This window comes from Rhinoraja longicauda, chromosome 26 (assembly GCF_053455715.1).
Source record: "Rhinoraja longicauda isolate Sanriku21f chromosome 26, sRhiLon1.1, whole genome shotgun sequence".
Taxonomy (NCBI): Eukaryota; Metazoa; Chordata; class Chondrichthyes; order Rajiformes; family Arhynchobatidae; genus Rhinoraja; species Rhinoraja longicauda.
The window spans coordinates 25,902,436-25,919,263 of record NC_135978.1 but is presented as its reverse complement, the minus strand read 5'-3'; the positions used below and the strand labels follow the sequence as shown (position 1 = coordinate 25,919,263).

At 42.6% G+C, this 16,828-nt stretch overlaps 1 protein-coding gene across 1 annotated transcript in view; it reads left to right on the top strand.

Moving 5' to 3' along the window:
- rpa1 (replication protein A1) overlaps positions 1 to 16,828 on the top strand; it is an 84,531-nt gene that overhangs the window by 29,453 nt on the left and 38,250 nt on the right. The window contains exons 5-7 of the mRNA XM_078422043.1: positions 2,137 to 2,225; positions 5,451 to 5,534; positions 5,925 to 6,057. Of these exons, the coding sequence (XP_078278169.1) occupies positions 2,137 to 2,225; positions 5,451 to 5,534; positions 5,925 to 6,057 (306 nt within the window). The remainder of the gene's footprint in view (positions 1 to 2,136; positions 2,226 to 5,450; positions 5,535 to 5,924; positions 6,058 to 16,828) is intronic.

Below are 16,828 nucleotides of genomic sequence, written 5' to 3'. Positions count from 1 at the left end.
AGAAAAACTGAGGATAGCGGAGTCAGGGGGTATGGGGAGAAGGCAGGAACGGGGTACTGATTGAGAATGATCAGCCATGATCACATTGAATGGCGGTGCTGGCTCGAAGGGCCGAATGGCCTCCTGCACCAATTGTCTATTGTATTTAAATAATGGAGAAAGTGGGGAATCGCATCCAATTATCACCCATCCACAAATATTATTTATGCAATATCAAAATACATTTTCTGAGACCAGCCAACTATTGAAAGCAGAGGATAGAGACAAAATGTTGGAGTAAAGTGGGTCTGGAGAAAAAGGATGGGTGACGTTTCAGGCCGGAACCCTTATTGAAAGCAGAGGAATGATTTAATCTCCGAATAATCGTACCAATCCTGAAATTTCCTGATGTTGCTGAGCAGAGTCCAGAATTGTTCAATCCCAGCTCGATGAAAGACAGGGCAGATTGCAGCAGACAAACAGAGTTGTTAAGTACGGAGAAAATGATTGACCGCACTAGACTAGACATTGATTTTTTTTTGTTGTTGTTGTTAATTTGCTGTATTTTACCTGGTAATTTAGGAATCTTTGGGCTTTTTCTAATTTTTTTGTAATGGAGAATGCTCCACTGCAGGGTTACATCCCAATCATTAATACCATGACTGCTCCATAGCATGCCATATTTGAGAATGTGAACTACTTGCCTGAGGTTATGACTCCCTGTTCGATCCCTGTTCTCATATTTGCTGTCCGCTGCATAATTTTTTCTTTTGCAGCGTTGTAATTATCCAAAATGCAAAAGTAAGTAAAATAGGTTTGTGCGATAGAATCAGAGGATTCTGCAGTGTTAAGCTGCCTGGTTGCTCCTCAAATGGTGGGGTGAGAGGCTTTCCTTACGAATAGCAGTAGTCTGGATGAGCCATCATCGTGTCCTGGCCAATACTGATATATAGCAAATTAACTGGACCATGTTTATTTAATTGATCAGTTTATGGGTTCATGCTGTGTATTGAAAGTCACAAGATGATGAAAATCGTGATATAATTTGGTGGAGTGGCCTCAATGAGGCTTATGGCCTTATTCTGCTTCTATGTTGAATTATATATTTTCTTTTCTCAATTTTTCCCCTCCAATTTTTTCCATTTTTGATTGAGAGATACAGCATGGAAATGGGCCCACTGACACCACGTCGACCATCGATCACCCGTTCACGAGTCCTATGTTATCCCACTTTTTCGTCCGCTCCCTTGCACACTTGGAGCAATTTACAGAGGTCAATTCAGCTGGAATCCCAAACATCTTTGAAATGTAGGAGGAAACCAGAGCACCCAAAGGAAAATTGCGCGGTCACAAGAGAATGTGCAAACTCCATATAGACAGCACCTGAGGTCTGGATTGAATCCGGGTCTCTGGCACAGTGAGACAGCAGTTCGACCAGTTGTCCCACTGTGCCGTAGAAATATATATTTTACCGTGAAGTCTTTCTTTCATTCCTGCCCTAATTTGCCCTCTTGGATCGTTGCGGTTGTAAACGTTGTCAAGTGAAAACTCCTTTGCCTGAAGCGTTGTGTAATTACATACTTGTATTCTCAAATAAAAATAATCATGATCTTCAAGCTCGATATAAACAAGTTAACACCTTGCCATGCGTGGGTAATTAGTTCAGAAAGTGAGATGGTCTGAAGGGCCGATTTCTGTGCTGTGTAACTAAATGCTTATGGACAATGGTCATATAGCAAGAGTTAAATGGCATAGCCGTGCAAAAATTGGAAGGAGGAACTTGGGGAAAGTATTATTGCACTTAAAGTTGGCAGTCCTACAGGCCTGTAATGTAGCTAATGGTATGGCACTCATTTGATTTCTAAAATGACCTCCCTCTAGTATGTTCCTTTTCCATTAGGTTGCTATAATTATTTTCTGTAAGAAATTTAATGTCTTAATGTCAGGTTTAATTTTTGAAACTCCATCTTCTGCTGAAGTAGTTGTAATTTGGAGGAGGCTCATTTCAACGAATTTCGATCTTTTGCTGTTGATGAGATTCTTAGCTTACTGGGATTTAGCAAAATGAAATCAAGTGTGACTCCATATAATTAAAATATTAACAATGTAACCGTTTAACAACGTTTTTTTAATGTGCTTGATTTGCTACCGTTCTAGACGTGCAGTTGTGATTGTTGACCTGAAAGTTGTTAGAACAGCCGATCAAGTGAATGGAAAGATTGGTAATCCAACGCCAATCAACGAAGGCAAGTGACATCTAACAGAATTTGGCCCTACAGTTAGGTTAATTTTACTGGTGTCAATGTTTGAAAACACTATTCCATTGTTTTTTTCTCTCTTCCTCCAGCTGGCATACTTCTCTGCATGCATTTGGTTATTTTAATGTTTACTGCCAGCCCAGATGCTTGTGTCAGCAGGTCATTGTAAAATGAACTGAAATACATTTATTTCCGTGTAGGAAGGAACTGCAGATGTTGGTTTAAATCGAAGACACAAACAAAATGCTGGAGTAACTCAGCAGGACAGGCAGCATCTCTGGAGAGAAGGAATGGGCGATATTTTGGGTCGAGATCTTTCTTCAGGGGTCTCGAAGTAGTCACCCATTACTTCTATTCAGAGATGCTGCCTGTCCCGCTGAGTCACTACAGTATTTTCTGTCTGAATTACATTTATTTCTCTTGCCTGAGAATGTGGTTTGCAGTGTTTGCTGAATTGTGACCAGGAGTGGAGCCCTGCCCCTGATTTCTTTTCTATGCTAAGGATGTTGCTCTATTTGTAACATTCTGCTGTAGTATCAGCATTGGTTGGGTTTATTATGTAACAAAATACAGTAGACCCTCGTTTTAATGGACCTCTTTATAATGGAATTTGGTTATAGTGGAAGGACCTGCCCGCCCCATCCCCGGCTCGCACTACCCCTCCCCCCCCCCCTGGCCACTTGCACGCGCTACTCCTGACTCCCAACATGTACGGACGAGCCCTCCTTCACTCACTGCACTGTCTGATTGATGCTGCTGTTGTTGCAGCTCACGTTGTACCCCTGGGACAGCGCTTTCTTTGGGCTGCCGCCACCGACAGGACGTGCTCAGTCACTTGCTGCATTTACCAGTAAGCCCATCGTTTTGTCCACTTCCCACTCCACTGCAGCCCCCACCACCATCTCCCGTCATTCTGTCCACTCGGCTCCCCCTCCCCTCCACCATCGCCAAATTCTGCTCCTCCCATCACTCTGTCCACTCTGCCTCTTCTCCCTTCCTCCTCCCTCCCTCCACTTACGTCGCCGACATACTCCCGCTTGGAAGCAGAAGCAGGTGAGAGGGGAGGGAGCCCCACGGTGAGCGAGTGCTCCTTGTCAGTGGCAGCGGCCTGAAAAAAGCGCAGCTGCCAGGGGCTACAGCATGAGCCGCAACAACAGGCCTCTCACCCGACCCTGCTGTAGCTCGTCAAGAGCTGCTCGCTGCTGCAGCCCAGTAGCTGTAGGGTCAAACGACAGTGTGGAGTAACTCATCAGACTGATTCGGTGTGAACAAGGATCCCGATGTCATGTATCCATGTTCTCCAACTATGCTGCCTGACCCGCTGAGTTACTCCAGCACTTTGTGTCATTTTGTTTAACCATCATCTGAAGTTCTTTGTTTCAACTACATACAATGTTAATACCATACTCGGTTACAGTGGACAATCGGTAATAGCCGTGGTAACGGACACCATCCCGACTGGTCCATTATAACGAGGGTTTACTGACAGAAAAGCTTTATTCGTGTGCTATCCAGTCAAATTATACAGCACAGAGTACAATCAAGCCATATGCATGTACAACAGGTAGTATAAAGATAAAAATACTAGAGTGTAGAATATGGTGTTAATACATTACAGTTACAGAGAAGGTGCAGATTTTTAAAAAGTACAAGGTCTGTAATGAGACAGGTTGGGAATTTTGGACTACAGCATAACTTATGGGAAGACCATTCAGTGGTCTGATAAGTGGAGAAGCTCATTCCTGAATTTGGTAGGAAAAAAACCTGCAGATGTTGACTTAAATCGAAGGTAGACACAAAATGGTGGAGTAACTCAGCGGGTCAGGCAGCTTCTCGGGTGAGAAGGAATGGGTAACTTTTCGGGTAGAGACCCTTCGGTCCGAAGAAGGGTCTCGACTCTACAGTTGTGCCGGGCTCTGGTGAGACCGCACCTGGAGTACTGTGTGCAGTTTTGGTCTCCAAATTTGAGGAAGGATATTCTTGCTATTGAGGGCGTGCAGCGTAGGTTCACTAGGTTAATTCCCGGAATGGCGGGACTGTCGTATGTTGAAAGGCTGGAGCAATTAGGCTTGTATACACTGGAATTTAGAAGGATGAGGGGGGATCTTATTGAAACATATAAGATAATTAGGGGATTGGACACATTAGAGGCAGGAAACATGTTCCCAATGTTGGGGGAGTCCAGAACAAGGGGCCACATTTTAAGAATAAGGGTTAGGCCATTTAGAACGGAGATGAGGAAGAACTTTTTCAGTCAGAGAGTGGTGAAGGTGTGGAATTCTCTGCCTCAGAAGGCAGTGGAGGCCAGTTCGTTGGATGCTTTCAAGAGAGAGCTGGATAGAGCTCTTAAGGATAGCGGAGTGAGGGGGTATGGGGAGAAGGCAGGAACGGGGTACTGATTGAGAGTGATCAGCCATGATCGCATTGAATGGCGGTGCTGGCTCGAAGGGCTGAATGGCCTACTCCTGCACCTATTGTCTATTGTCACCCATTCCTTCTCTCCTGAGATGCTGCCTGACCCGCTGAGTTACTCCACCATTTTTTGTGTCTACCTTCCTGAATTTGGTGATACGTGCTCTCAAGCTTTTGTACCTTTTGCCAAGGGGAGAAGAGGAAATTACCAGGGTGACTCAGACTGCGGATTAGACCTATCATATCATATCATATATCATATATATACAGCCGGAAACAGGCCTTTTCGGCCCTCCAAGTCCGTGCCGCCCAGCGATCCCCGTACATTAACATTATCCTATACCCACTAGGGACAATTTTTACATTTACCCAGCCAATTAACCTACATACCTGTACGTCTTTGGAGTGTGGGAGGAAACCGAAGATCTTGGAGAAAACCCATGCAGGTCACGGGGAGAACGTACAAACTCCTTACAGTGCAGCACCCGTAGTCAGGATCGAACCTGAGTCTCCGGCGCTGCATTCGCTGTAAAGCAGCAACTCTACCGCTGCGCTACCGTGCCGCCTGAAACTTAATCTTTTGTTTTTCTATGCACTTAAAGCAGTCGGCATTTAAACTAAGTTATCTGATTGAATGATATTATAAGCCTGCATATTCCACTTTGTGCTAATTTCCAATTACAAGTGAGATCTCTACAATTTGGACCTGTTTTAACCCAAACTGTTTGGAATCTAAGCTTGTGAAAATGTTCTTTGCTATTGATTCCTAATTGGTTTAATTCGAAAATATTTTACGTGCAGGTCAGACACAGCAGTCAGCTGCTGTTGCCAACCAAACGACAACCAGATCAGTGCAGAATGACTCTACTTCGGCTACTGCTTCAGGTAAGACGTTGAGGGTGTACATCTTAGGTGCAATAGTCTTTCTTTTTAAAAGAGTGCTGCCTTTTGATTTTAGTGTTACAAATGCTGGAGCTCCTTTCAAAACGTACCAATGAACATTTCACAGCTTCATCCTCAATAGTACAAACCTCATTATTTTCCTGAAAATATTAGAAGATTAAGGAATAGGAGCATGTGAACAACTCTTGAGGAAACTGCATGATTGGATATATTGCTGCATATGTCGTGGAATGCATTGGTTTTAATTAATAGTCACAATGTTTTGTTATTGTTTTGAATTGTGAACTCGAGGGGAAAAACAATATCTGCAGAATTGAATAAATGTTATTTTTCTGTTTTATAGTGTTAATATACATAATATCATACTTGTAGTTCACAGTTTTCCTGCCAAAGTTGAGAACAGGCTGCCTAGTAAACCTGGTGATTTCAGAAGTCAACCAAATAGCATTGCAGGATCACAAGCAAAAGTGGTGCCAATTGCCTGCCTGAACCCCTACCAATCTAAGTGAGTACACTCAACTTGTTCAAGGTGCATCCTTGAATGATCACGGTTTATACCTTGTATCTTTTTGTGGGCGCGTTTGGTAAACCATTTGGTTTGAGGTTCATTTGGTCTTGTGCTTGATTGTGTAAATGTGTCTCTGAGGAAATGGATGAATATTGATGTCTGCCCTCTCTTAAATGCAAACAAATTAATACAAGTGCACAATTGAATCCACTTCATTACTTCTCTGCATTAGACTTCTAATATGTTTCTATCATTCTCCGCTCTGTTCCGCTCTGAAACATTTAAGCTTTTAATTAACAGTTGCGGATGACGTATTATCAAACATACAGTTTGTCCATAATATTTGAGACAAAGACCCATCATTTATATATTTGCCTCTGTACTCCACAATTTGAGATTTGTAATAGAAAAAAATCACGTGGTAAAAGTGCACATTGTCAGATTTTATTGAAGGATATTTTTATACATTTTGGTTTCACCATGTAGAAATTACAGCTGTGTTTATACATAGTCCCCCCATTTCAGGGCACCTTAATGTTTGGGACACATGGCTTCACAGGTGTTTGTAATTGCTCAGGTGTGTTTAATTGCCTCCTTAATGCAGGTATAAGAGAGCTCTCAGCACCTAGTCTTTCCTCCAGTCTTTCCATCACCATTGGAAACTTTTATTGCTGTTTATCAACGTGAGGACCAAAGTTGTGCCAATAAAAGTCAAAGAAGCCATTATGGGACTGAGAAACAAGAATAAAACTGTTAGACATCAGCCAAACCTTAGGCTTACCAAAATCAACTGTTTGAAACATCATTAAGAAGAAAGAGAGCAATGGTGAGCGTACTAATCGCAAAGGAACTGGCAGGTCAAGGAAGACCTCCACAGCTGATGACAGAAGAATTCTCTCTATAATAAAGAAAAATCCCCAAACACCTGTCCAACAGATCAGAAACACTCTTCAGGAGTCAGGTGTGGATTTGTCAATGACCACTGTCCGCAGAAGATTTAATGAACAGAAATACAGAGGCTACACTGCAAGATGCAAACCACTGGTGAGCCGCAAAAATAGGATGGCCAGGTTACAGTTTGCCAAGAAGTACAAAAGAGCAACCGCAGTTCTGGAAAAAGGTCTTGTGGACAGATGAGATGAAGATTAACTTATATCAGAGCGATGGCAAGAGCAAAGTATGGAGAAGAGAAGGAACTGCCCAAGATCCAAAGCATACCACCTCATCTGTGAAACACGGTGGTGGGGGTGTTATGGCCTGGGCATGTATGGGTGCTGAAAGTACTGGCTCACTTATCTTCATTGATCATACAACTGCTGATGGTAGTAGCATAATGAATTCTGAAGTGTATAGACACATCCTATCTGCTCAAGTAGTATAAGAAAATAACTGCAGATGCTGGTACAAATCGATTTATTCACAAAATGCTGGAGTAACTCAGCAGGTCGGGCAGCATCTCGGGAGAGAAGGAATGGGTGACGTTTCGGGTCGAGACCCTTCTTCAGACTGATCCGTCTGAAGAAGGGTCTCCCATTCCTTCTCTCCCGAGATGCTGCCTGACCTGCTGAGTTACTCCAGCATTTTGTGAATTAATCCTATCTGCTCAAGTTCAAACAAATGCCTCAAAACATTGCCTGGCGGTTCTTTCTACAGCAAGACAATAATCTCAAACATACTGCTAAAACAACAGTTTTTCAAAGCTAAAAAATGGTAAATTCTTGAGTGGCCAAGTCAATCACCTGATCTGAACCCAATTGAGCATGCCTTTTATATGCTGAAGAGAAAACTGAAGGGGACTAGCCCCCAAAACAAGCATAAGCTAAAGATGGCTGCACTACAGGCCTGGCAGAGCATCACCAGAGAAGACACCCAGCAACTGGTGATGTCCATGAATCACAGACTTCAAGCAGTCATTGCATGCAAAGGATATGCAACAAAATGCTAAACATGACTACTTTCATTTACATGACATTGCTCTGTCTCAAATATGATGGTGCCCTGAAATGGGGGGGATTATGTATAAACATTGCTGTATTTTCTACATAGTGAAACCAAAATGTATAAAAATGGCCTTTATTAAAATCTGACACTGTGCACTTTAACCACATGTGACTTTTTTTCTATTACAAATCTCAAATTGTGCAGTACAGACGCAAATAAATAAATGATGGGTCTTGGTCCCAAACATTATGTCGCGATAGTTGCAAAATCTATATCCATAAGTAAAAACATAAGACACAAAGAGTCTTGTGTGTTTGGCTCATCAAGCTTAATCTTTCACAGAACCGGATATAATTTGCTCTTTCATGGATTGTGTGAAGCTTATTCTCACAAGGGATATGAAGAACGGGTTTAAGAAAAAAATTAGAAAAATCAATATGTCTGGCTAATCATTAACTCCCCAAGAATATTACTGCAGAATTGTAGGAAATAAATATGGCATTACGTTATTCAAGTTGCATTTCACAGCTGACATTTCCATGATTGCAGCAATACAGGAATATATGAGAATTTGATCACCTTTGTCTGCACTTGGCCCTGAAACCTTAACTGTCTTAAGCAAATATTTATCCATTTAATCAAATTTAGCATGAGCTGCTTTTTGCTGGAGGGCGATTTCATGTAATTTGTTATCTTTCAGTGTCCTCCAATAATGTTAAATCCATCCCTACATTCTATAATACTGCTCTTGATATGTGGCTGCACCTGAATAATGCAGATGGTCACGCTGCTTTCTACTGACCTGCGAAGGCAGACTTCGCCCCAAGGAGCAATGATGTGAATTTACAAGCAACCACTGATCTCATGCGTTAAGGAACCAATGAAAGCAATCTCTGATTAACTGGAAAACTAGGTGCTGCTACTGATCTTAAACAAAAACACACAAGGTCGTCTACAGTTAAACTTTATATGCATTACTTGAAACCATTCCATCGAGTTTATTATTGTCATGTGCACCACACCCCTCCCAACCCTTCCAAATTTGGCGGAAAGTTTCCGCTCTCTTATTTCATTTCCGCCATTCCGATTTTGCTTCACATTTTCCAACAAAACAGTCGGTAATTGCAATTTGTCAATTCGGTCGCTAGGGGTTCCGCGAGAAATTCCCCCCGCCCTGGAAGTCTCCCCGAAAATGTGGCACCTAGGCTGGGCAAGGGAGCCAATCTTGACCTCATCGGGACTTCCATGGCCGATCGGTGGGTTGAATTTGCAACCTGTGGCCGGCCGGGGTTCTGGAACACCAGCCCAGCTGGAGCCAGCACATCTACCCCCATAGCCGTCTTGCTTTGCCGGCTGGATAAACCAGCAAAGCTCTGGAACCAAGAGTGCCAGAAAATCAGTGGTGGAACTTTAATGAGTAAATATTAAATTTAAGTGCAAGATTGTATAGCTATATTAATTAATTAATTAAGTCAAGGTTAAAATATAAAACACAGCAGAAAACCCAATTACCACCCTTTTGGGCTGATTATCAATTAATGTGCAAATTTACTTCAAGTACTTCCGTATGCTTAGTCGAGTCGCATATATCAACTCTTTCTTCATAAATTAGTCATACATTTTATGATCGTTGTTCTTTTATTCAATACCAATAGAATTGGGATGTGTAAGGAAAAAGCAAAATAGAAAAAACAAAACAAAACAATTTTTTGTGTTGCAAAAATTCTATAAATAGCAGAATATGCTCATGATAGGCCCGACATTGAAAATATAGTTCAAGAACTGTAATAGTCATTTTGCACACATGAATGTAGCAAAATTTGGCGTGCATACTTTTTTTTTGCTGAAAAGTTGCATTACGCGCCATATTATGAATTTTGATGTAAAATTCTGAATTTTGGACATCAAAATCATGAATTTGTAAAATCAAATGTTGGGCAGTCTGGTACCAAGATAGACAGGAAAAAAATTCTTTTGCATGCTACCCAGGCAAATTATACTGTATACAAGTACATTATCGAGGGCAAAAGTGAAAATAGAGTGCATAATTTAGTGTTACACTGATTGTGGAAGTGCAGAGATTTTTAAAGTCCAAGGGCTATATTGTGGTAGATTGGAAAGTGAGGAATTCACTGCAAAGGAGGTTATGGGATAACGCTAGATTGCTGTATTGCACTATTATTTGTGCTCTAGAGGGTATAGACCAAGTCCAGCATCTTGGTAGCGGACAGTTTTATTCAACACTTGCCTTTTGTACCTAAAGGTGATCAAGACATATATATCCTTTGTTATATAAAATGTCGTCTGAAACATGTCGGCAATACAATAGTTATTTGTAAAAAGGAGCAGACAGCCTCAAGGGAAAGCTGCTAATTTAAATTTAACGTCCGTGTCACCAGATAATGTAATTATAACTACATCGCTTTGCCTGTATCATGCCTTCCCCACCAACAATACTCAGCAATTCCCCAATGATGAAATGTGTTTGTCATTCTCCATTTCCTGATTCACGAATTCTTATCAGTTTTGTGTGCTGCCTCGAGTACAATGGTGTTTTTGAAGATGACATGTCTTGCAATTGAGCTATTCCTGTGGATTTGCTAATTATATCGCAATGCGCTCCCGTTTTGAGCCTTGTATTCAGTCTTTTGGGATGCGAATTCCAGGTTTCCATAGTACTTTGAGCAAAGTGTTTCCTCTTCTTGCTAAATTCCTGAGCTCTCAATTTAAGTTTGGGTCCCTTTAGAGTCATAGTGCTATAAATGAAGACCCGTTATCTTCTGAATCATATAATTAAGCCAGTTTTCAATTCACCTAAGCGATTTACAGCTAATTCGAATTTGAGTCTTGCATGAAGAGATTATTAAATGTCCTTTGCAAATCTGCCTCAATGGTTATCTGTTGATTTTGTTCCCATCAAAAGAATTTGAGTAATTTTCAGCCCTGATGTATTGATTTTGAATCTAATATTATTCCAGAGTAGGTAAATTACTGCAGCACTGCAATGATTGGCTTTTGTTATTTTGTCGCCTTAATTGGCTCCATGGCTCCAGATATTTGACCATAGGCATTAAAAAGTGACCACATCTTTTTCTATCAGCTGCCAAGTTGTCCCCCACTGCATCCCCCCTCCCCCTTGACAGCTTTCTCCCCCATCTCGCCCTCTTCCAGTCTGAAGAAGGGCCCCGACTCAAAAATTCCCATTTTTTAATCCTTTTTCAACAACTTGTGAAGAGGAGTTGTGTTACTAACTCGTGTAAGAAACGTGAGTAAAAGGCCTGTCCCATTTAGGCGGGGTTTTTTTTGGCGACTGCCGGCGACTGTCAAAGTCGTAGCAGATCGCCGAACTTTTCTTTTACCCAACGACAATGACCACGACAATGCAAAATCAGGCCGAGATTACAGCATCTTCTGAAACATCGCCAAAATTCCCACGCTGTCAATGCTTCTCCGGCGTCCTGGTTTTCGCTGAAATCACTAACAAGTCGGTAAGTACTTGAGAGTTTTAAACTATAACACCTTGTATGGGTTACTTAAAAACCAAGCTTCACTGTAACAAGGAATAAACCAGATTTACTTCCAGTTTACTAATAGCTGTATTAAAATTTTATTTTTTTTAAGTGGTTCAGTGGATATTTGTGAGAAGTGTGTGGGCATTCTTTGAAAATGTACGGGAGATGCATATCTGGTTTCTGGGTTGCATATCTGGGTTTGGAGCCCACTAAATGTAATGGCTGAGGCCAAAAACATCGCACAAATTCCCACGCTTACCTGACCGTCAAACTGTCGCCTCCAATTTACCTGTCAAATGTCCTGACGGTAAATAAATTCGTTAAACACAAGCATTTTATGGTATTTTGAAATGACTTTACTTATTTTAATATTATGTGCTTCTAAATGCATCTTAAGAGAACCTATCAAACCTGGGGACAGCATGTGACAGCGCCCGCAATAAGCAATGATACCTGGCGACAAGCCAGCTGTCGCCGAGAAATTTCAAACTGTTTGATTTCTCAGTGACACGCCGCGATCCACTACGACCGCGACACCCCGGCGAACTGTCGGCGACAGCCCAATCGCCGGCAGTCGCCTTAAAATCGCCTAAGTGGGAGAGGCGAACAGATCCACGGATGATGTGGTCTCCCAGGTTCTGCACACCGCTCTCTCTCATCTGGACAGCCAGAAGGGGGGCTGTGTGAGGATGCTGTTCATTGACTTTAGTCCAGCTTTCAATACCATAGTCCCCACCAGACTTGCTGAGAAGCTGCTGGAACTGGGGCTTAACACTCCTCTGTGTGCCTGGGTCCTAGACTTTCTCACCGCCAGGCCCCAAGTGGTCAGGATGGGAGAACACACATCTAGCCCCCTCACCCTGAACATAGGATCCCCCCCAGGGTTGCGTCCTTAGCCCCCTACTGTACTCCCTGTACACACATGACTGTGTGGCCAGGTTCAGCTCAAACTCCATCATCAAGTTTGCTGATGACACTGTAGTCGTGGGCCGGATCTCCGACAACGGCCTACTGGGAGGAGGTGGCTGATCTGGCACTCTGGTGTCGGGACAATAGCCTCCTCTTGAATGTCAAAAAAACTAAGGAGCTGATTGTGGACTTTAGAAGGGCTCAATATCCAAGGACGTACACGCCACTGGAAATAAATGGGTTTACTGTGGATAGGGTGAGCAGCTTTAAGTACCTGGGAGTCCACATCAAAGAGGTTCTGACATGGACAACACACATTGCCGCACTGGTGGGTAAGGCGAAGCAGCGCCTTTACCACCTTAGACAGCTGAGGAAATTCAGAATGTCTCTGAGGGTCCTTCAGTGCTTATACTCTGCGGCTGTAGAGAGCATCCTGTCCGGCAACATCACAGTCTGGTTTGGGAGCAGTTCTGCCCAGGACAGGAAGGCCCTGCAGAGAGTAGTGCGTTCGGCAGAATGCACCATGGGAACTACACTCGCCCCCCTGCAGGACCTATACATCAGGAGGTGCAGATCAAGAACAAGCAAGATTATGATGGACCCCTACCACCCCAGCAACGGACTGTTCCAGCTGCTACAGTCAGGCAAACGCCTCCGCTGTCATGCTGTGAAAACGGAGAGGATGAGACGGAGTTTCTTCCCACAGGCCATCAGGACTGTTAACTATTACAACTCCAGGGACTAAATTTTCTTTTCTGTATTAATTTTTAATTTATATGCTGTAATTGTAACTCTTTTTTACACAATCTGCAGGCATTGCCACTTTCATTTCACTGCACATCGTGTATGTGTATGTGACAAATAAGCTTGACTTGACTTGATACCCAGGAAGGAGCGGAGTTGAGACACATTGTGTGGTGTTGGTGCATTTGCTAAAGCTTCAATCTTTTCTTTCACTGGTTGTAGTCCATGTTGATCCACTTTCAAACCAAGATACACTACTTCGGTCTGTAAGAATGCACATTTGCTTCTTTTCAACTTTATATTGTGATCATCAAGCCGTTTCAACACTTCACTGAGTATCTCCAGATTCTCCTCCTCAGTAACAGTCGCAATCAGCAAGTCATCTTGATTGCTCAAGCAATGTGATGTTCCTTGCAGAATCTTGTCCATTGTAGCTTGGAAGATGTTTGGTGCTGACTTCACACCGTAGGGTAGTTTTGTGACGGAATACAGCCCCATATGTGTGTTTATCATGTGGTACGGCTGGCTCTTACGATCAACATTTAGCTGAGATATGCATGTGACAGATCTAGCTTAGAGAATATCTTGGAACCAGCCAGTTCAGCATATAAATCTTGTGAGGTTGGTAGTGGACAATGTTCATTATCTACTGCCTGGTTGATGGTCACTTTGTAGTCTCCACACAATCTCATTGTGTTGTCTGCTTTCGGAACCACTACTATTGGAGTAGCCCAATCACTGCGATCTGTTTTAACCCGTGCACCGTTTTGTTCCAACTTTTTGATTTCAGCTTCCACTTTGCTTTTCAGTGAATAGGCTCTGATTGCAGTCTACAGAAGACAGGTTCCACATTGGATCGAATCGTGATGTGTGCTTGCTCACCCTTTATGCCATTGTAGCTGTCATTGAACATGGCATGATGTTTCTGCAACAACTAATCAAATTGTGTTTGCGCTTCGACTTGGAACACAGATTTCCAATCCAGTTTCAGTAAGCAGAGCCAATTTTTGCCCATCAACGTTGGCCTATTGACATAACTTGCGACAACTATTGGCAACTTCAAAATCTTGCCTTTGAGTTGTACATCAAAAACTATCTCTCCACATGTCTCCAGTACTTCTCCAGAGTACGTTTTCAGCTGAACATTTGTTTCTGTGATCGGCATATTGCTAAACTTGGATTCATAGGTGTCTTTGCTTATAATTCAGCAGCGGTGTCAATAAACATAGTAATGTATTGAATGGTCACTTTGACCTTTGTTTGAAAGTCTTCCTTTCCAGACCCACCTTTCGTAGTATAAATGCCGTACAGTCCAAGTTCATTACTCTCTGACTGTTCTTCGAGGTTGTGAATCCCACGCATTTGGTTTTATTGAGCTTTTTGTTTTGTTTTGCTTTGTCCTGATGGTGCTCTACATGCTGATGCAATATGGCCTTTCGTTTGACAGTTGTAGCACTTAAAGTCCTTGAACTGGTACTTATTTGCTTTGTGTTGACCATTGCATCGATAGCACATATCTGCGCTTTTCCCAGAACCTTGCTGTGGCCTTTTCCCAGTCTTGTCATGCTTGTGTTTTGGAACGGCCTTTTGACTGTTGACTGTGCCAGCATGTGTTGGTCAAAACTCATGTGCACTTTGACATGCCACCTCGATGCCCAAAGCAGGTTTGCATGCCAAATCAAAGGTAAGGGCTGGTGTGTTCAGTAATTTTGATTAGATTCGCTCATCCAGCATTCCACTTATAAATCGAATATGCAAAGCTCAGTCCAGAAATGTTGCAAAATTGCAGTGCAGAGACAACTTCTTCAATGAGATAATGTACTCGCCCACAGTCTCACCAGACTTCTGGTTTCTTGTGTGAACTTTAACTTTCTGCCATCTCTATGGGCTTAGGGTTGAAGTGAGCATCAAGTTTTGAAAGAACAGTCTCAAATGAAACATTCCTTGCTTTCTCTGGGGCGAGGATGATGGTGAGAGTTTCACAAACTTCAATAGACAATAGGTGCAGGAGGAGGCCATTCGGCCCTTCGAGCCAGCACTGACATTCAATGTGATCATGGCTGATCATTCTCAATCAGTACCCCGTTCCTGCCTTCTCCCCATATCCCCTGACTCTGCTATCCTTAAGAGCTCTATCTAGCTCTCTTGAATGCATTCAGAGAATTGGCCTCCACTGCCTTCTCAGGCAGAGAATTCCACAGATTCACAACTCTGACTGAAAAAGTTTTTCCTCATCTCAGTTCTAAATAGCCTACCCCTTATTCTTAAACTGTGGCCCCTTGTTCTGGACTCCCCCAACATTGGGAACATATTTCCTGCCTCTAACGTGTCCAACCCCTTAATAATCTTATACGTTTCGATAAGATCTCCTCTCATCCTTCTAAATTCCAGTGTATACAAGCCTAGTCGCTCCAGTCTTTCAACATATGATAGTCCTGCCATTCCGGGAATTAACCTAGTAAACCTACGCTGCACACCCTCAATAGCAAGAATATCCTTCCTCAAATTTGGAGACCAAAACTGCACACAGTACTCCAGGTGCGGTCTCACTAGGGCCCTGTACAACTGCAGAAGGACCTCTTTGCTCCTATACTCAACTCCTCTTGACCAATTTCAGTTAATGGAACGGCCTTCTTTCATTCCTGGATGGCCTTGTTTTGTGCTCTTACCTGCACTTGATCATCATCCTCAAATATAAGATGTTACGGCTTCAGCATGTAGATAGAAAGAAGCACAGGTTTTCAGTACATGTTGTTCAGTACATGCTGTTCGTGGGTCATTCAAAAGCCGGTGCCACTAATTAAGCACAATGCTGAAATATTATCCTTGATATTATGCTGAAATTCTCTGGAGAAACTTGACTTTGCTACCTATTATTGATGCAGAAGAACCACTGCTGAAACAAAAGTTTCATAAAACTACCTGCTTCATATCTGGGTCTCAATTTTAAAAGGTGCTGATTCATGGTTGAGGTTGTTATTCTGCTGCTTAGCCTGCATGATAACTGGACTAAACAGTTGGTCAAAGAGGCATGTTTTAACGACCAGCTTGGGAGGAGAGGGAGAAAAGGGGAGGTTTTGAAGGGAAAGCCAGAGTTGAGGATCAAGAATGTTTACTCATCTGCACTGGGAATGGAACAATGCCATTCTCGCTTGCTGCAGCTTTACAGGCACAATAATACAACACCACCACAAATAAATTTACAATATTACAATAATTTATGAGTAATATTAAGTAACCAGGCCATAATAATGCAAACCAAAGAACGTTGTGCAACCTATACAATTGTATAGTATGTTGCTGAGGTGGGGTTGTGCAAGGTGGTTTAAGAGCCTGACAGTTGATGGAAGAAGCTATTCTTGAATGTGGAGGTAACTCCTGTACCTTCCTGATGGTAGCAGCGAGATGAGGGTTTGGCCAAGGTGGTGTGGGTCTTTGCTATTATTAGTTGCTGCCTTGAGGGAACACTTCCTGTGGATCCCTTCAATGGTGGGGAGGTCAATAATTGTGTTGGCTGGGCAATATTCACCACCTTCCACAGTCGAAGAAATGATGAAGTAACTCAACGAGCCAGGCAGCATGTCAGGAGAATGTGGGTGGACAAAGTTTTCGGTTGGGTTCCATCTTCTGACTGTCCCAGATTGTGGAGGTGTGCTTTTTCA